Below are 19,814 nucleotides of genomic sequence, written 5' to 3' on the forward strand. Positions count from 1 at the left end.
CAGGAAGCTTCGATTCTTCAGATGAAACTGGAGACAGGAAGCGAGCCCAGATAACTGGCGTGGCTGTGAGGACATGAGTGCGGAGCCCCCCAAAACGTCCCCACGGACGGGACTGCCAGGTCGCTGAGGCCAGGTGTTATCAGGCTGAGTCTGGGCCTGTCCCTGCTGGAGGAGGGGACAGCCTGGCAGCAGGGACTCTGGGGCTCTTCCTCTCCTCCTTCAGCCAGAACTCTCTCCGTTTATCAGTTTTATATTCACTTCAGCTCTATGTTTCAGGTAGGAGATATCTTCAATGAAAGGCTGAAAAATTAATATCTGGCAAAGGAAGCCTACATCCCAGAGTAGGAAGATGATTTGTCTGGGCCTTGAGTCGTTGGCAGATGCCCGGGAAGACTTCTTTTCCAACATTGTGTGGCCACCGAAGTTCCATTCCAGTGAGGAGGGGGGCAGTCAGAGTCATGGCCCTCTCTTACGTCCCCATTCCTGACACTTCGGCGTCAGCAGTGATCCGGTGGCCAGGGGGGCGTGCCGAGCCTCAGAAACAGACTCCGTTCCCAGTGTGGTGCGGAGGCCACGTCAACACAGGCCCCACCCCACCCTTCCCAGGGCAGGTGAGGCCCTCTTCACCCTGGCGGTCTCAGGCTGGCCATGACACCTGGGTGTTAGGGTGCCGGTTGGATGAAAGAGCCCCAGAGGCTCCCCATGCCCCAGTCCCGTCTCGGGCCACAGGGGGCCTGGCAGTCTGCAGCACAAGTCCTCTCTGGAGGCAGCTGGATCGTTGGCACAGGGGTGCCAAGAGGCACAAGGGATCAAAAAACATTGGTGCTAAACCAACCTGTGTCCATGACATTGTCCTGTTGCTGAATAGCGATACAACCTAGGGCAGATTACTTACCCACTTTGGCCTCCATTTCCTTGTTAGTAAATTGAGGCATTTCCTAAAATGTGTGTGGTGCTAGGATATGGAGCTTGTTTACCATTTCTGTCAACTCTGCTCCCTGTCAGGACCTGATAAATTGCCCTAAGGGAACCAGCAGTCCAAGAGGAGACTCTTGGACCACTGGTGGGAAGAGGCACCGAGTCCAGAGGTTCTCCATCCCGCCAGGCCTCTGCCACACTGGGCCTGCTTGGTGGCCAGGGAAAAGCATGCCTTTTCCCTGCCCTCCCTGAAACCTCCGGGGAACGCCAGGAACGTAGGTTTTGACCTTTAGACCAATCAAAAAACCCATCAAATAATCAGTGCATGGCAACTTTCCCCAGGGAAGCTGGCAACTGTTGATTTCTAGTTGCTCCTACCCGCATCTATCTAAGACTGCAGCCAGGTAGTTTAATAAATAAAAACATCAGAGGGACCTCATCACACTAAAAAGTTTTTGCACAGCATCCCTTACAGGTGTGGCTCAGTGATTTGTGCGTTGCCCTACAAAGCGGAAAGTCTCCGGGCTCATGCCTGAGCTGCGGGTTTGATCCCTGGTTAGGGTGCGTACGAGAGGCAACAAATTGATGTTTCTCTCACATCAATGTTTCTCTCCCTCTCTTTCTCCCGCTCTTCCCCTCTCTCTAAAAATAAACTCTTTTCTAAAAAAGTAAAAAAAAAAGTTTTATACAGCCAGGAAACCATCAACAAAATGAAAAGACAACCTACTGAATGGGAGAAGATATTCACCAATGATCCATCCTCTAAGGGGTTAATATCCAAAATGTATAAAGAACTCAGACAACTCAAAACCAAAAAGGCAAACAATCCAATTAAAAAAGTGGGCAGAGGACCTGAATAGACACTTCTCCAAAGAGGACATACAGGTGGCCAATAGTCATAAAAAGATGCTCAAAGTCACTAATCATCAGAGAAATGTAAATTAAAACCACAATGAGCTATCACCTCACACCTGTCAGAGTATCTATCATCAATAAATCAACAAACAAGTGTTGGCAACAGGTAGGGAAAAGGGAACCCCGTGCACTTTGGTGGGAATGCAGATTGGTGTAACCACAATGGAAAACAGTATAGAGGATCCTCAAAAAAAAAAAAAAAAAAAAAATTGAGCCCTGGCAAGGTGACTCTGTTGGATGGAACATCATCTGCACCAAAAGGTTACTGGTTTGATTGCCTGGTCAGGGCACATACCTCGGTTGTGGGTTAGATCTCCAGTCGGGGTACATACAGAAGGCAATCAATCAATGCTTCTCACATCGATGTGTGTGTGTGTGTGTGTGTGTGTGTCTCTCCCCTGCTCCCTCTCCCTCTCTCTCCCCGTCATTCTTCCTCTCTAAAATCAATAAGCATATCCTCTGGTGAGGATTAAAACAAAATTAAAATTAAAATTAAACTGCCTTATGACCCAGCAATTCAACTTCTGGATATATATCTGAAGAAACTCAAAACACTAATTTGAAAAAACATGCACCCCTATGGTCATCGCAGCATTAGCTGCAATAGCCAAGACACGGAAGCAACCTAAGTGCCTTTCAGTAGACGAGTGGATAAAGAAAACGTGTTACATATATACAATGGAATATTAGTTGGCCATAATAAAGAATTAAGTCTTTCCATTTGTGGCAGGATGGGTGGACCTAGAGAGTATTGTGCTAAATGAAATAAGCCAGAGAAAGACAAATACCGTATGATTTCATATATGTGTGGAATCTAAAGAACAAACAAAATAAAATTGAAGCAGACTCCCAGATGCAGAGAACAGACCAATGGTGGCCAGAGGGGAGGAGGTGGGGACCGGGTGAGAAAGCGCGAGGATTGAGAGGATGGGCAGTGGCAGCGCAGCCGCAGGACGCCAAGTCCAGCACAGGGAGCGCAGTCAGCAACACTGTCGTGACCGTGATGCCAGGCGGGCGCTGAAACCCCGGAGGAAACGCGTTGTAAAGGGTACGATTGTCTGTCTACGCTGTGAGGCTGAAATTAATGCAAAATAATACTGAACTTCAATTGTAAGTGAAAAAAATTTGAAGGCAAAAGAAGTCATATAGTTATATTTGGTGTGGGAGAATTGTTTTTCATAAGACTTGGGTAATCTCTACTGCTTTTTTTTTTTAATTACGACTTAGGACAGTGATTTGATACCTGTATCTGCACACATTATATGTGTATGTGTGCATACACACATCCTTTGTCCTGAGAATTGTAGGACAGAAATACCTTGTTCTCCTCGCCCCCCCGCCCCAAAAAATGAAATCAGATGAGCTTCCAGGAAACACACTGACCAAACACTTCCATGCGGGGTGTGCTCCCTGGAAGGAAGAGCCGCCCGCTGCTCAGCACTGCCCCGAGAGACCCGCCCGCGCAGCCGCGAGGCTGAGGAGGAAGGGCCCTGTAACGTGCCTGATAAAGACCCTTCACAGCTCCACGGTCCAGGCTTGTTGGGCCCTCGCAACCGTCCTGCGAGAGGGGCGTGGGGTGGTATCCGCATGATTCCAGTTGTCCTTCGTGGGAATCCAAAGCTCAGAGACCTGGAGTTGCTGGCCAGTGACCACAGCATCACTGAGTGGCAGATCTGGGACTTCAACCAGGGTTAATTAGTGACTGACTCTCCTGTGTTTTCTGTTATGTCGCGATTCTGCCAAGTAGAGGGCCTCCGGCAGAGGCTTGCGAGGAACGCCGTGGAAGGCGCACTGGGTCAGCTGAACTGCTTGCTATTTGGTTTGAGGGACCACAGGACTCCCCAGAATTTCTTACTGATCAGCCTGCTTCAATTGGCTGTTACCGCTTCATTTCTCCAAGGCAAGCTCTGGTCGCTCGCTCGTCGCTCTTCACACACAGATAAGGTGAGAGGAGAGGCGTGTTCACGCCAGAGCACCTGATGCGAGAGCACTGTCCCCTGATGGGAAGCTGGGCAAAAGGGGCCTCCTGCAGTGCATCCTGACTGGCTGACTCCTGGCTGCCCGGCTCTGCACTGGGCACAGGGCACGCAGAATGTGCTCCTGCACAGCCCTGCCCTTGGGCACCGCAGGGACGCATGGGGCAGGGGCAGGAGCCGGCTGTCCAGGCAGCTGGGGACAGACAACCCCAGGGAACGGTGTGGGCTGCAGGGAAGGGTGCAAGTCACAGAGGGAGCAAGGAATCATTGAGGCAGTGCGCCCTTGGACTGAAGAAAGGAGGTCTTGGCTTATTTCAGGATCTAGGAACGTCTGGCTGGATTTGGGGGTTCATGGAGAGTTTTAATGGCAGAAAGAGTTGGACAGATAAGATTCTGCGCACCAGGCTGAGAGCTTCTTCCTTAGCACTGTGGGCACGAAGGGGCTAATGCGGGGTTCAAACAGGGGGCATCAGAGTCAGATTTAGAGAACTTGCTCTGGCAGAGTTTGAGAGGAGGGAGGCAGAAAGCAAGACCAGTTGGTTATAAGGCAGATGTCAGTCCCGGTGAGGAATGTGGAAGGCGGGGCGCAGGCAGTGGGTGGGGAGTGGGCAGCGCGCCCTAGTCAGAGAAGCCTTTCTGAGGTAGAGTCTCGACTAGTGACTGAGTATCTTTGTGGTGTGAGGCAAAGAAAAAAGTCAAGAGTGACTCACAGGTTTTTATTTGAGATTTGTCTCCCTTATTAAGATTTGCAGTCCAAATGCTGAAGATTCTTAATGGCAAGTATAGACTGCAGTTTCAGCTCATTTGCCAAGTTTTGCCAGCTTGGGCTTTACAAGCTGGTAAACATTTCTGTCTCCCCCCCCCTTTTTTTTTTTCTTTGGCCGACATCTCCTTTCCTTTTTTATTTTTTTTAACTCATATTCTGAAATTATTACGGTGATTTTTGTACTTCAGGGCATTGATAAGAACCTGATACATATTAGACACTCAATAAATGAATTGTCAAAGAAATGAGATAACCCATCATCGTTGACCTACAAGGTCATATTGTTCACAGTAAAGTGGTGGCATAAGATGTAGCTTTGAGGATTCCAAAGCCCTTTATGCATCTGTGATAAAGTAAGGTTTGGTACTGGATGGGTAGAATACAGGATTCTGCAGAATTTGCAGTAAAATGTAGCCAGGCATCTATCACTCTACACTACATTCACTGACCACAGTGGTCCTACCTGGCCATTACAGCAGCAGCAGCTGCAGGAAGACGAGGTAGTCAGGCAGATCACAGTGGAACACTTGTGTTCCCATTCCTTTAAGCTTTGCCCCCGTGCAGTCTCCTGGTCTGGAGGTGGGGTGTGTTCTGCGGTTTACCCGGGGCCCAGGCTTGCACTTACTCCTCTGGACTAATCCAGCGCCCAGCCTGGAGCCTAAGCATCCACTGCATTAATCAGACTTGCTGGAGTGATCACATGGTTTTCTCGCTGCCTCCCCTGTGAGCTGCCGCTTGTCAGCAGCTGGCGGAGCTGGAGGCTGCAGGCCCCTGTCTGCAGAAAGCCTTTGACTTCAGAGTACTGGGCGGAGAACCCCGCCTCTTTTTCCTGCACTTTGCACCATCTGACTGACTAAATGGTTGTCCTCCGAACCAAAAAGGCTACCAGACAATCTGAGGAAATTGTCTCTGACTAGGTCATGTTCGCATTTGAAGAATTCAGGTATGTTCTGGCTTTTCCACATCAGCCTGCCGCTGGGTTTTTGTTCTCGCTAGGTTTTTGCTGTGTAATGACAGCTTAGGTTCTGGCTGGTTCTCGCACACAGAAAAGGGGTTCTTGTCTGCATTGGGCGGGGTCTTCCCGGGAGGTGGGTCGGAGGTGCAGCGACGGTGCAGGTCAGGGTGTTTGCTGCATGCACAGGTGCAGCGTGGATAATTGTTTGCTGGCGTGTACATTTGCCGAGGACCCCACCTCGTGCCTCATTTGAGCTTCTGCTGCAGGTGTAGAGTTATGAATACAGAATAGCAACTGTTCATCCAGAATGAGTCTCTCGCTATCTTTTGTTTTTCTTCCTTTGTCAAACTCATGGAGTCAACTGCTCTCTTAAAAAAAAAATGCTAATCTTAGCAGTGAAGGTGAAAAATTCTGCAAGCCTGTCTGCTTAGTTGAGATGTGATTTTGGCTCTAATTCTCCTCATCGATAGTAATGTCGTGGCTGGCGGGTTTCTGGGAAGTGCCCTGATAATGTCCTGTGAACAGGACCCTCCTTTGCTTTTGTGAGCCTTCCAGCTGCTGTAATCACTAATGCTCCAAACGGCGTCTTTTGTGAATCTCACTCCCTCGCTTTCCTCCATCTCTTCTCCGGGAAGGCGTGTGTGGCTGTGAATGTGCAAGAGCTGCTCCAGTACAGATAGTTGCTAAGAAATGAAAATAAAGGAGGGGGCTGAGAGGGCTGTCCGGTCATTCCTGTGCGTGTTCCCACGGCTGTGGAACATGTGGAAGCGAGTGTTCATGTGTCTGGTTCGGACCTCGGGCAGCTTCCCATTTCTCGCACGGCATTTCTGCATATGTTAGAACTGAGCATGGATACCTTGCTGATGGGCAAAGACTGTGTGGGAACCTCCGTTCTGTCTCTTACAAGCCCTTTTTGTTCCCTCCAAATGGTGCTGCAATCCATATAAAATGATCATAGAATAACCACTTTTCATTATTTGTAAGAGGAAACTAGAGGCCTTTTAATCAAAATCAAGGGAGTAGATGAGAGAATCATCAGATTTCCTGAAAGAAAAGCAGGGCTACACAGGTTGTCCCCGCCCTTTCTGTCAACTTGGGGCTTTGGGCCCAGGAAGTTATCCTTTGTTTAAGAGTGTGTCCCTGCATTATTTCTAATGGACTGGGCTTGTGAAAAGGACGTTCTTTTCATGTGGCAACATGCTCGAGTGATATGGGGACTGTGCCCTTACATGGGGACCAGAAGTTACTGTTTTATAACAGCTCCATTAATAACTCACAAGAATTTATTTAATGCTTGACGTTGCAGTAGATCAGTCCTTAGAGAATGAAACAGGATTCCTGGGTCCTAATCCCAGTTTCAGAATCAGCTCTTCTGATCTTGAGAGAGTGATGGAAGAGTTTTGTGAATTGTAGAAAGTAGTGTCCCTGTAGGGTTCATATTTTGTTGTGAGCATTTATTATAGGTGGAGTAAGCCTTAACTGCTGCCCGGAACAGAGCTTGGAGCCTTTCTCCGCATTTCCAAGTTTGGGAAGGGACATGAACCCACAAAACCAGCCTGTGGCGCTGGTCTCCTAGCCCAGGAGCTGGGCCTAGTGAGGCGGACTGGTCCAGGGGAAGGCCGCCGCATGCTGGCCGGGGAAAGTGCGGTCCTCTCAGGAAAGTAAGCCAGAGCGGCGAGCCCCTCACCCCTGCTCCAGGCTCCTGCTGAGCTGGTCCTCATGCTCTCGGCTGGGTGCGACTGCCACACGGTACCAGGCAAATGGCTTTCTTCTTTCATCACAGGCTTTGCGTGTGTGGAGCTGGGTGGTTGCAGTGGGTTAACACCAGCGTAACGGAAGAGCTTAGCTTTTCAGCTGAGGTCAGAGTGGCTCTCAGGCTGTGACGTGCAGGAGGGTCACGTGCAGGAGGGCTCTGAAAACTCGGGCTGCTGCGCCCCTCCAAGAGGTGCAGATCCAGTAAGGAGGTCTGGGGTGGGGCTTGAAACCCGCAGGTGTGACGCCTTCCCAGGTGATTCTGATGCTGCAGGTCTGGGAAACAGATCTTGAGAGCCGTCAGCTTGAGAGAAGCAGACAGATTGTCACTGAGATGGGAAGTCTTCTGGGGCAGAGGCAGAGGGGGGTTTGGGTAGAAAAAGGTCAGGAGCCAGAGCAGCACACGGGCCGGTGGGCCAGCACCAGCATGCTCGTGGGGCGGGCGCGCTGACTGTGGCCGCAGCGGTCACAGCAGCCCCCACCTCCTGCGAGGCCTTAGAGCGGTGGAGGGGAGTTGGGGGTGAGTGTCTTAGGGCGTCTTGGCTTGTTAGCCTGGTTCTGCCGTCTACTGTCTCCTGAGCTTTCTTTGCCTCCATTTTCCCAGCTGGAACATGAGGATAGCAATTCTTGCCATGCAAATCTATGATACTGTCAGAATTAAATGAGAACATAAATGTACTTGATAAAGTACAGCACTCTTTCAGCGTGAGCAGAAGGGAGCAAAGGGCGTCCGGGGTGGCTCTGTCCTCTTACCCACACGTATTTATGGGCCTCCATGCACACGTCTCAACCCCAAGAGCACAGGGCCGCCTTCACTTCTAAAAGGAAGTCTAGTTTGACACGGACATGGATATGGGCCATTAGTCCCTATTGGAACGCAAGTTCTGGAGAAGTTTAATGAGTCCTCCTGTGTTGTCCACTTTGTGTACTTCGTGCCTAAAACTGCTCCACACGCAGTAAGCCTTGCTCAGCAGTGGACCCAGTTCGTTTTCAGGAGGATTGAACAAGGACGGAAAAGCACACAGCGGTCCGGCCGGCTCGGTGCGGGCCTGACAAAGGTGCCGTGGCGACCGCTCGGGGTGCCGGCTCAGAGGAGCATGTCAAAGAGTCGACAGCTGACCTCCTGGGAAAGAGGCCAGGTGTCCTCCGCACGCCCCAGGTGCTGGAGTGCCAGAGAGTTCCGGCCACATTTCATAAGGCGCCTCCGCAGGTGACCTCACTCCAGAAGTTCTGCTGTGGTAACGCTGCGCTGAGGCCCAGGGCCCCAGCCTGGAGAGCTGCGGCTCCGGAAGCGCGGGAGGTCGGGCCTGCGCTTCCCAGCCCATAGGGAAGTCCGGCCTGCCGTGGCCGCAAGTCTGTATCGGCCTAACACCAGGCGAGCTGTCGTAGCTGGCTGTTGTGGTAGATATGCTCTACTCATGCTTTTGCCTTTTGAAAAAAAATTTAAAAACTTCTTTGGTGAGGAGTGTACTGAAATAACAGTTTAAGTAAACATTGACCTGTTACTCTCCACTGCAGAGACTGTCACCTGAGACTGTCACTGGAGACAGCTCTGTGGGATTCCGGAGTCCTCCTCCCACCTAGGGACTGGAACAGGACCACAGGCCCCTCCCACCTCCAGAAGGGAGAGTTTTAAATGTAATTTTTGGCTCCATGATCCCTCAAGTGAGAATGGAACCCAAATTAGAAACAACCGTTTCTCAAAATTCCTGGTACTTTTTCCTGCTTACTTTCAGACGGACTGTGGTGTACCACCTCCGGGATCGGAAATCCAGTCAGAATGCGTCAAATCACATGAAAATGGGAAGTTACTACTTTGAATCTGTTTTGTTTCGATTATTTTTTTTTAAACACTATAGACAAGTTGAGGTTCAAACTCTTACTATCTCTGTTTTTAGTACTTCAAATATATATCTGGTTTTCAGAAATGTTATACCTTTTCTTTGCCCTTTGACTGGAAGGTTGAAACAAGTGAAAGTGAGTGGAATCAGGAACCACCTGAAGTTTGCAGCCAGGAAAACCCACGCAGGTGTCAAGTGCCAGCTTCATCCCTCTCATTCCCCAGGGTCCTATAAGACCTTAAAGGACAGGTATTTAGGTCCAGTGATGTTCCCCTCTGTGGTGTGGAAGGACAGCTCGGATCAGCAGGACATGGAGACTGGGCTGGGCCGGAAGGGGGAGGCCCAGAGCTTCATCACTGAATGCCTACTGTGTACCGGGCGCTGCTAGTTGCTTTGCCTGTGCTAACATTAACCCACATAGCATCTTAGGAATGAAAACAGAGGCTCAGGGACACAGACGATTCCCACGTGTCTACCTCTGCCCAGACCTACCCCAGGAGCACCTGGTCCAAGGAAGTGGGCAGAGGGTGGAGAGTTGAAGGAGAAAGAAATAGAACAGGCGACCAGGAAGGACAGACAGATTTCACGGACTTGACAGTTCCGCTTTGTGTTGTCTGACAAGCCACAAGCAAAATGTTATTTTGGGAAACGTAATTTAGCTGTTAGAATGACAAAGCAGATATATTTAAAAGAACCCTCCATTATTAAATAAGTGTTATAATTATTGTTGACTGTTACTCAAATAGAGGCATTGTTGGGGATCAGAGCCCAAAGATTTGACTTCACTTTGTAAAGTATAAACTTAAAAGCTGTGATGTTTTTTCTCTAGGTTATAGTTTCTTCAGTTACAGGAAAGGGCTATTTTGAGCATAACATGTAAGAAAGAAGTGTATAAATTAAAAATTTTGCTATAATGTTTGTATTTCTATTTTGGGATCAGTGGAAGCTTCATCAGTTAACGTTTAACCCATTCAGTCTTGTCCCCATTCCCCACACCCTTTGCATAAAAGCACAGCAGTTATCTCGTGTGTTAAAAACAATGAGTCCGGTGAAAACCAAGAAAGGCTTTAACTGGGCTCAGTTAGAGGAATGCATCTGGAACAGGACACAGCATCTGTATGACATTTGCTAGCCACTTAGGATAGTTGCAGAGGTCCCGCCAACTGTGTAGGTTCTGAAGACTCTGTGTATGTCTTTTTGGAGGTGGGAGGGCCTTTTTGCTAGTAGCAAACCATTCATTCAAAAAATACACTTTCTGAACACCTACTAAATATAAGCCATAAAAGAAAATGCAAATATGTTAACCCTTAGCCCTGCCTTCAGGAATTTGCTGTCCTGAGAAGGTGCGGCCCGGGGTAGCCATGACGCAAGGAGCACAGGAGCAGCGGTTCCGCTGAGCTGAGAGGTAGGAGGCTTTCAGAGGACGCGAGTCTTGCAGGGTGTTGGAGAAGCATAGGATTTGGACAGGTGAAAATAAAAGGAAGGGTTTGGGCCTAGTGCAGGGCCTGAGGCGGGGGCGCAGCGCTGAGAGGAGGAGCGATTTCTCTCATTTTCTTCAGCGTAACCACGCCTGTTTTGTCTTTTCCTCGAGATTGGTGACTTCTCTCTGCCCCGAAGTTCACTGCTTGAGGAGGCAAACGCTTTCCACCTTTAGTGACTTGTGTGGTCATCTTGGGACACACTGCTGGATGCTCTGCGGTGCTGGCACCTTTGACTCTCCACCAGCCTTGTTACCCTGAGCGTCTCAATTGAGCCTTCGGTGCTTTAGTTTGTCTTTCTGTCAGATGGGGTGTTACCCACCTCCCAGCATTACTGCACTGATTAAATAAGATTACTTACATAAAGCACCTAGCAAGGTGCCCAGCACTTAGTAGATACTCAATAAATTAATTTCCCTCAAGCAACAAGGCATTTAATTAGACTAATTAAATCCCGTTCTAATCTAATCATGGATTAGAAGCCGCCTAGGAGCCAGGAAAGGGGCCTGACCCCCGTGGGCCAGAGCACCTCTAAACTCGCCCCCCGCCCCAGAGGTCCGACTCGGGATGCTGGCGAGCAGTCCTTGGGTGACGGTCCTGTCTGTTGAAATGTTTATGACGCAGTGAACCAACCATGATGTGGCTTGTCAGCGGAGAGTGTGGCTCTGGGCTTGGTTGACAGGCAGATGCACTGGCCTGCGAGAATTATTAAGTTTCTCACAGCTGACGAACTGGGACTCCAGTGCTTGCTGTCTAGTTGTGACAACACAACCAGAGCCCCGTGCCACGGGGTGACATTCTCCCCAGGACCTGCAGTAGCGCACAGCCCACTGGGCGTCGTTCCGCATTCCTCGGTGCCCTGTCTCTGTTTCCGGAGCCTGGCATGAGATAGGAACGTCTGCTGAAGAAGTGGGGGCTGCGCTGACAGTCAGACGGGGCGTGGGCCGCAAAGTGAATTCCAAGGGAGAACTCGGTGATGCGCGCCCTTCCAACCAGAAGCGGCTGTTGTAGAAATGATGGGTACGTTCTGGGTGGTTGTTGGACATCAGGGGAAACCTCTGAAGACCTTCAAGTTGAAGGGTCCTGTGGGATGGTTCTCAACTGGGAGGACCCATCAGAATCCACACACAGGTGCCCAGGCTGCCTCTCCAATCGACGTGGTCCAAATACTTGGGGGTGGAACCCAAGTTCGTGCACACTTGCAAGCTCCACTGATGATTCCGGTGCCCGCTTACAGTTAGAGTTCGGGGGAAGAGCCTGGCCTTGGGAACCTGGAACCTAGGACCCAGTGATACGAGCTGTGTTACTGAAACTGGAAAAGCCGGACTTCACGCCCCCTGTCAGCTACTGAAACCAATAAGCAGAGACAGGCACTGAATCTTTATGGGTGCTTTATTCAGATGGTGATATGAGAAGACGGTGGGTAGCACCCTAACAGACCGACTTACATTTCCTTTCAAGCCAGGCTTGTTATAAGGGGGCAAAAGTGTAGGTAAGGGATTTGGAATTCAGGAAAGAGGGTAATCAGATAAAAGCTGCAGCCTGCAATTTCCCTAACACCCTTTCGTCCACTGACTGGCAATTTTCTTTGTGTCCTGGGTGACTGTCTTTCCCTGGAGCACAGAGGCTCAGATGCCACCTTGATTGCTCACGGTCTCTTCTGGAGCACAAAGGTCAATTGCTTGTGGTCTCCTGGAGTCCGGGGGCGGGGGGGCTGTACTTGCAGCTCCAGAAACAATAGCTCTTCACGTGCATTAACTATGGAGCTTATTACCTATCACCTTAAACTAATATTTTCCAGTTCTTGAGTACCCCATCGTTACCTTAGATGTGTCATTTACCTTCACTGGGGCTTAGTTTGTCCACTTGGAAAACAGAAATAATATTTTATGCACAGAGATGTGGCTCAGAGAGAATAAGATAATGGCCGTGTGGGCACTTTGGAAAGTCAAGAGCACCGGAAAATGAAAGGTGCCATCACACGCGCCTTCGAACCTGGGGGCGCCTCCTCAGGCAGGCCGCATCCAGGTGTGCGAAACACGGGTAGCTAGTGCAGAGTACACTTTCGGTCTGTAACTGAACTCGTGCTGGTTGGCGGTCCTTCCTGGGTTCGGTAGCTGCGCAGCCAGTGTCTGGCTGTCAGGAGTGCTCGTGTACAAGTTCAATGTATATAGCATAATCTAATACTTAATTTTTCTGTCATATTTTCCAGACTTGATTAAGGGTTATTTGAAGGCCGAAAAAAGGTTTGCTACATTTTCATTCCATCTGTCACACTTGAACAGAGCTGGATTCGTGATGGCTTCTCAGCACTTTTTATTCATTCTTATTAGCTTTTTTTTTTTTCTTAACCTCTTGCCGTATGCCATTGTTACAAGCCCTAGAAGAGGAAATGGCAGGAAAGAGGGTAGTTGCTGCCTCTTGGATGTCTGTCCATTTCCGAGCATGAAGCATTGCTGGGATTTTGAGGGAGACCAAGTCTGGGGAGCAGGACCTGCTTTTTCTGCACGGGCAGAATTGGTCCAGGCAATAGGTCAGGTGCCAGGCCTAAAGGGCTACGTGGTAGATGTTCAAGGCTGTGGGAATTTACAAAAGGGTTTGAGCTAGCAAAAATGCATGTGAAGCTTAAAAAGTCCCTACATATTGAGCCCTGGCTGGTGTGGCTCAGTGGATTGAGTGCCTGCCTGTGAAGCAAGGGGTCGCCGGTTCAATTCCCAGTCAGGGCACAGGCCTGGGTTGCGGGCCAGGTCCCCAGTAGAGGGCGCACAAGAGGCCACCACACATTGATGTTTCTCTCCCTCCTTTCCCCTCTAAAAATAAATAAATAAAATCGTTTTTTTTTTTAAGTCCTTACATATTGAAATGAATCTGATTCTTCTAGATTCAAATACAAACAAGACACAGGTGCCAGTGTATGGTGCTGGTTTTTATGTTTTTGGAGCTTAATGAAGTCACTCAGTTGGAAAATCAGGAACCGTGTGTCTGCCATTCACTTTGTTGTCCCCCAGTGTCAACTGCTGAAGCAGTTTATTTTGTGTTTTCCTGATAGGTCCCTGGCAGCAAGAAATTTTTGGACAGTTCCAAAATGGTAAATTTCATTCAACAGTGCATGTGTTGTGTTCTGTGCTTTGTTTTTTTCACACTGCTCATTCCCTCGTCTGAGCCCATCTGTGTGTGTGTGTGTGTGTGTGTGTGTGTGTTTAAAGGAATGTCTTGATGTAATTACTCTTGATGTCTCCGTGACGAGCAGGGAGCCAGCTCTTCTTCAGGGCTGCTAGGAGGAGAAGGGACGCAGTGTCGCACCCCGGAGTGGTTCCTCTTGGGGGAGAGCGCTGGGTGTGCGAGGTCATGCTGTGCCTGCGTTCCGTCGGCCATTTGTTGGTCAGCGCCCGGGCAGAGGTAGGAGTTTGAGGTCATTCCAGTAAGTAAGACATTGTACAAAAATGGAGAAGTTTTTTTTAAAGGGAGAGGCAATCATGTAATTTTTTAGCGTACCTATTTGTTTTGCTCTTCACAGCATTGCTATTCCTAGAAAGTGGCTGTGTTTTGCCCAGCAGCCAGCCTAGGAAGGAGGAGTTCAGAGGAGGGGAACTAGCAGTCCATTCCACAGTGAATGTGGTTCTGTGGGCCTAACCCCTCCCTCACGTCGGGGTGGCACGTGAGCTGGGCCTGGCCTGGCCATGGCTCAGTCCCTTGGCCATGGCGATCGGTTCAGGGGCAGGTCTGTCACCCAGGAGCTCTCCGCAGGACTTGGGCTAGAGCTGCTAGGCAAGACGTGTGCTTTTCTGGGGTCAAGAGCTGGAGGATCATGGAAGCCCCGAATCATTGGTAGCCTTCTGGTAACGAAGCCCACAGGCGGGTTGGCGGCCAGTGGCGGCCAAAGACCTGGCTTCTCACCGCGTCATTGAGCCTGGGCTTCAAACAGTCAGCCCTGCTTAAGCCAGGCTTATCCATGATGTTTTTCTGTTTTGTTTTTTTTGTTGTTGTTGCACTGTATGAACTAATAAATTCTATATTTTCCTATTAAAATGTCACAACCTAGAGAATTCCAAATAATACAAAACTGCAGGGCAAATCAAAAGCAGACCAGAACTTGTATCACTTTTTTCCCTCCAGAGGGACCATACTAGCCATCTGCAAACCTGCCAGACCCCAGCCACAGGGTTGTGTTTCTTCTAGGTGTTTACCAGAGTACTGAGGTCTGGACGCTATTTGGACTGGATTGTGTCCACCCCTCCCCCCGCATTCATGCATTGAAGCCTAGCCCCAGGGCGGCCGTATTTGGAGGCAGCGGTTGGAGGTTAGGGGTGATGAAGGTTGAAGGGTGGGGCCCTGGGCCAGCAGAGCTGGTGTCCTTGTAGGGAGAGGAACGGGCACCAGGAGCTTGGAGAAAAGGCTATGTGTGAGGACACCACAAAAAGGTGGCCCAAGGTGAGGGCCTCAGGAGAAACCAAACCTGCCGACACTTGACCTTGGCCTTCCGGCCTCCAGAACTGCGAGAAGGCAAATTTCTGTCACTAAGCCCCCCGGTCTGGTACTTTGTCACAGCAGCCAGAGCTGACATGTACAGGCACATTTAAAAGGGGGTTGGTGAGAGGACTGAAGACCCTGTGTGAGGCACAGTCCAGGAAGAGCGGGCAGTGAGCCTTTAGGAGAAGAAAAGGCAGTGTTAGAGCCACAGAGGCTCTCGAGGCGGCCCCTGGTTCAGAGCTGGAGGAGTCGCCTGGACACAGCATTGACTTTCCACTTCCCCGAAGCAGACCTGTCAGGGCCCCCGAGGCCCTCCCGTGAGAAAGGGGAGCGATATTTACTGAACACCCTCTGTTACCTTCTTTTGTTCTTCCAGAATAGACCTTAGAGATGCGGCCGGGGTCGCTTCAGTCTAATTCAGCTATTACCTGCGGAGAGCTCCGTTTCCAGTACATCATTTCATTAACACCAGTCCCAGCAAGTTAGAGATGTCTCCCTTTTACAGATGAGGAAACAGACCCAGAGAGGGTCACAGCTTGGTGTCACGGTCCCCAGGGTTAGCAGCAGAGCCAGATCTACAATGCCAGTCTACTGATCCCTGTTCTGGTGCTTCTGTTCCCTGGCCCTGGGAGGAGGGGGGCCTGGCACAGAAGTCAGTCCTGGGTGGGGACGGGGGACTGAAGGTAGCCCGAGGGTCCTGGATATCCCCGAGAGAGCTGGAGGCACTGTGGTTTCATGAAGCACCACGTTGACCGTGCCCTGTAGAATAGGGGGGAAAAAGAAATTAAAATCTAAAAAAGTTGTGGCAAGTAGAGAGAATTGTTGATCATGGGCAGAGCAAATAGGGCAGGTTTTAGACCAGCCAATCTTATCTTCCCGCCCTTTGCTTTTACCTTTCCCCTCCTACGCCAGAGGGTTCACAGTAAATCAGACACCTTCCCCAGGGCAGTAGAAACAAAGCAGACAGCTTTCTCCTTGATATTAAGCTTTCATTACCTTCACTACGTATGTATTTAATATGTTCGATCCATAAAATAAGACCATAAATTTATGGTGCTATTACTACATTAATAATATGTGAATATGTAATGTACAGTTACATGTGTTTAAAAATAGTAAAAAATAGTGGCATTGCTGTTGAATTAGCATTTGACCATCGTTGATAATAAAGGCCCCCCTTCCATTTGACTCCAAGACCAGGAAGGCCGTGCGTATTAAAGGAGGAAGCGATGTTCCGTGGAGCAGGGAGGACAGAACTCGTGGGTGTAAGAGGAGGCTCTACTGAGCTGTGAGATGCGGGACAAGTCCTTCCCACCAGGCCTTTCATGCCCCCGTCCTGTAACCACAGAATAGTCTGGGTAATTAAGTGATATAATGTATCTGAAAGTACTTTGTAAACATAAAGTATCAAACATGAAAAGAAACGCAGAGGGAGGGATGAGCAGATCTTACTGAGCCGAGTCTGGATAATTAAATGATATAATGTATCTGAAAGTACTTTGTACACTGTAAGTTTACATTACAAACATTTTAAAAAATGCAGAGGGAGGAATGAGCCTAGCGCTGTGGTACAAAAACCTGGGTTCCAGGTGGCAGCCAATTACAGGCCGGGTGGCCTGAGCCACTCTCCAAACTTCAGTCCTCTTATATTTAAAATGGAAGTTATGATGATAAATGTGAAGAACCCAGTACATGATAGGTGCTCAGTATATGTCTTTTAAAAGAGATTATTAGGTGTATATGCTGAATGTGACATTTTTAACTGAGTGTTGCCAAATGGCTTTCACCATGGACTTAGACGCTGTAAACAAATTTGTCAGTCTTAGAGTATTGTCTCAGTATTTTTGGTGAACTGTTTTTTATTTGTGTGCCAATAATGACATCCTGACTTAGAAAATACTCTGAAATCTTTGCTTTTGATCTGCAAAGAACATTTCCCTTTTTTTATTGACATATGATTGGCATGCAACGTTATATTAGTTTCATGTGTATGACATTTGTATGCATTGGGAAATGATCCCATCTCTCTCTGTACAAAGTTAGTACAATACTATTGGCTGCATTCCCCTCACTGTGCATTATATTCCTACGACTCGCTTATTCTATAATTGGAAGTCTGTGCGTCTTGATCCCTTTACCCATTCCGCCCTCCCTTTCTCTGTGTCTGTGAGCGAGAGCAGGACATTTCTAAGGTGGGAATTAACCCATCGCCGTTGACGGAGAAGGGAGGGCCATGGAGAGCGGCGCCTCGGGCTCCAGAGCAGCTCTGCCCGCAGAAGCACAGCAGCCACCCCCGTGGGCCATGTGTGGAAGCTAAATATTTAACCGCCCTGTTAAGAACAGAAGAAAAGTAATTTTTAATAATGTATTTATTTAAACTGCTATATCAAAATATAATTTCTACATGTAATCAATATGGAATTACTAGGAAGCTATACTGGATGCCTTTCTCAGACCAAGTCTTTGCAGGCTGGTGTGGCTTTCACACTCCCACCGCCCCTCTCCGCAGCCTGGCCGCGTTTCAGGCGCCCCTGGTCGCAGCGGCTTGAGGCTGCGGTGTGACGGTGCAGCTCCAGAACCCCCATGCACTGAGACCAGAGGGGAATCCCGACAGAGCTCTCTTTCGCATTGTTGCATTTAGCAAGTGGACTCCAACGTGCTGGGCCCAATGGGGCTTCCAGGCGTGCGCCGTATCCCGTGCTCTGTGTCCGGCTCGCGGTGATGGCAGGAGCTCCCACACGCTCTGAGCTGCTCCCAGGTCTTGTGCGTTGGCGCGTGGAGATGCCGCCCCCTTTGGCCCCCTCGCCTGTGGGCTCGCCATCCCTGCGGGGGGGGACATGCTGTGACAGGGCCTCAGTGGTGGTCCCTGGGCTCAGGGCAGTTCATACACTTTCTGTGGTGGGACGGTCTCTTTTTTGGAGGTCGGGAGCACCTTTGAAAAGTTAATGGAAGTTGTCCGCACAATCGCCTGGAAAAGTGCAACATGGGTGAACCACAGCATTGCAGACAGTTTCAGGGGCTGTGTGGATCCCGGAAGCCCACCTGTGTGCCTCAGGTGTGGAATGGGGGGGGTGGCGCACAACCATCTAGGAGGGAAAAGGGCGGTGGGGCCTCACAAACCTGCCTGGATGTGCAAAGGATGGCTGGGAGAGAAGATACTTGAAACTACTACTGTTACTGGGGAGACCCGAGTTAAGGGGCTCCCCCTCCCGAGTTCTTGTCTCGGCTCACAAGAGATGCATTCAAGCGAGAGACCACGTATGGTGGAAATGAGGTAGCCAGTTTATTTATGAAACACATATGGGCATGAAGTTGCAAGTGGGCACCAGCCGGTGTGAGTGTCTCGACTATTGGGATTTTAGGCGTTGTATGCTGGTAGCCAGCTTCTAGGCTCCCCCCCTCTGCCCTCTCCAGGCCTTGAGATTAGCACACAGTTTTAAAGGCTTTCTTTCCCAGCTAGTGGAAAAGATACATACAAATTTTCAATGGCTCCCTCCTCCTGTGCTATTATGGATTTTCTTGTGAGTTTTGGAGCACCTGGCAATCTTCTTGGACCAGGCTCCGAGACGCTGAGTTAAGGGTGAGCATGTCTCCCTCCCCACTTCCTGCCTGCGTTTGCTGTCTGTCCTCGCCCGACAGTGCTGGCAGTGGCCCCTGGAGGGAGCTGCGAGAGGAGGGAGAGATTTTACTGTATCGTTGTAAATATTTTAATTCTTCATGAGATGCAACATTTTTTGAACATAGAGATTTTGCTTAAAACACCCACACAAAACAACAACGACACCAGACCTTTGCTCCAGAATCCCACGTTAAAACTGTCTGGAAAGCTTCCGCCAAAGGCTGTGGGAAAAGAAACCTGGTTGAACACTCAGTCTGCCAGGCACTGGGGACGGGACGACAGGGATAAAACACGGTGGCTCCCGTCCGAGAGCCCTCAGTGTAGATAGACACAGACAGGCCGTTGTAACAACAGCGTGATCCCTGCACAGCTGGGGTGCATGTGGACACCTAACGCGCAGGCCCGCCCCGCTGCGTGAGCCACAGAAGCTTCCTGGAGAGACGAAGTCTAAACCGAGCCCTCTCCCATCACGGGAGGTAAGCGGAGCAGGCGGCCTCCTTCCAGCCTCAGCGGACAGTGAGCGGCAGTACGGGCTGTGCTGGTGACAAGTCTGGGCGTGGTAGCTTGCCCAAGGAGATGGGCCTCCTTTGCAGAGTTTTACGTGGGTACGTGACTTTGTCAGATTTGCATATTAACCTCGATTATTCGTGGAACTCACAATATGAAAGATGGGTTTGAAGGAGCTACACGTAACTAGAGGCAAGGTAGCCAGTTAGGAAGCTATTGAATTAGCCCAGGCAAGAACTGCTAAGGTTTGACCTGGGTTATCAGTTCTTGGATGTAGACAGTGAGGAATAGGAAAGAAATTTCCAGATTGCCTGCCAAATAAGTTGCGGTAGCATTAATTAAAATAGAAACCACCAGAGTAAGATCGAGGAATGGAGGCGACAAGAGAGCAGCTGATCCCAGCCTGTGCTGAGTGCTCCATGGGGTGGTGAGGTTGGCCGACCTAAAGCAGCCTGTGACTCCCAGTGGGGAAGCGCAGGGTTGGGGTTGGAAAAGGGAGAAACCACCCAGAAGCCATCTCGTCGGCCTAGAGGCAGGAGCCAGCAGGCGGAGGCTTGGAAATTATCCAGGGCTCTCTGTGCGCTCGGATGCCGAGGCCCGCGGAGGACTCGCTTGTC

The 19,814-nt window shown here is 49.8% G+C and overlaps 1 protein-coding gene across 2 annotated transcripts in view; it reads left to right on the forward strand.

Moving 5' to 3' along the window:
- Positions 1-5,384: 5,384 nt before the first annotated feature.
- EVL (Enah/Vasp-like) overlaps positions 5,385-19,814 on the forward strand; it is an 88,518-nt gene continuing 74,088 nt past the window's right edge. For both annotated transcript variants that reach the window (XM_054567662.1, XM_054567664.1), the window contains exon 1: positions 5,385-5,518. In XM_054567662.1, the coding sequence (XP_054423637.1) occupies positions 5,496-5,518 (23 nt within the window). In that variant the 5' untranslated portion in view covers positions 5,385-5,495. The remainder of the gene's footprint in view (positions 5,519-19,814) is intronic.

This window comes from Pteronotus mesoamericanus, unplaced genomic scaffold (genome assembly GCF_021234165.1).
Source record: "Pteronotus mesoamericanus isolate MK-2021 breed Mesoamerican mustached bat unplaced genomic scaffold, CSHL_Meso_final contig_192, whole genome shotgun sequence".
In the NCBI taxonomy this organism is placed as follows: Eukaryota; Metazoa; Chordata; class Mammalia; order Chiroptera; family Mormoopidae; genus Pteronotus; species Pteronotus mesoamericanus.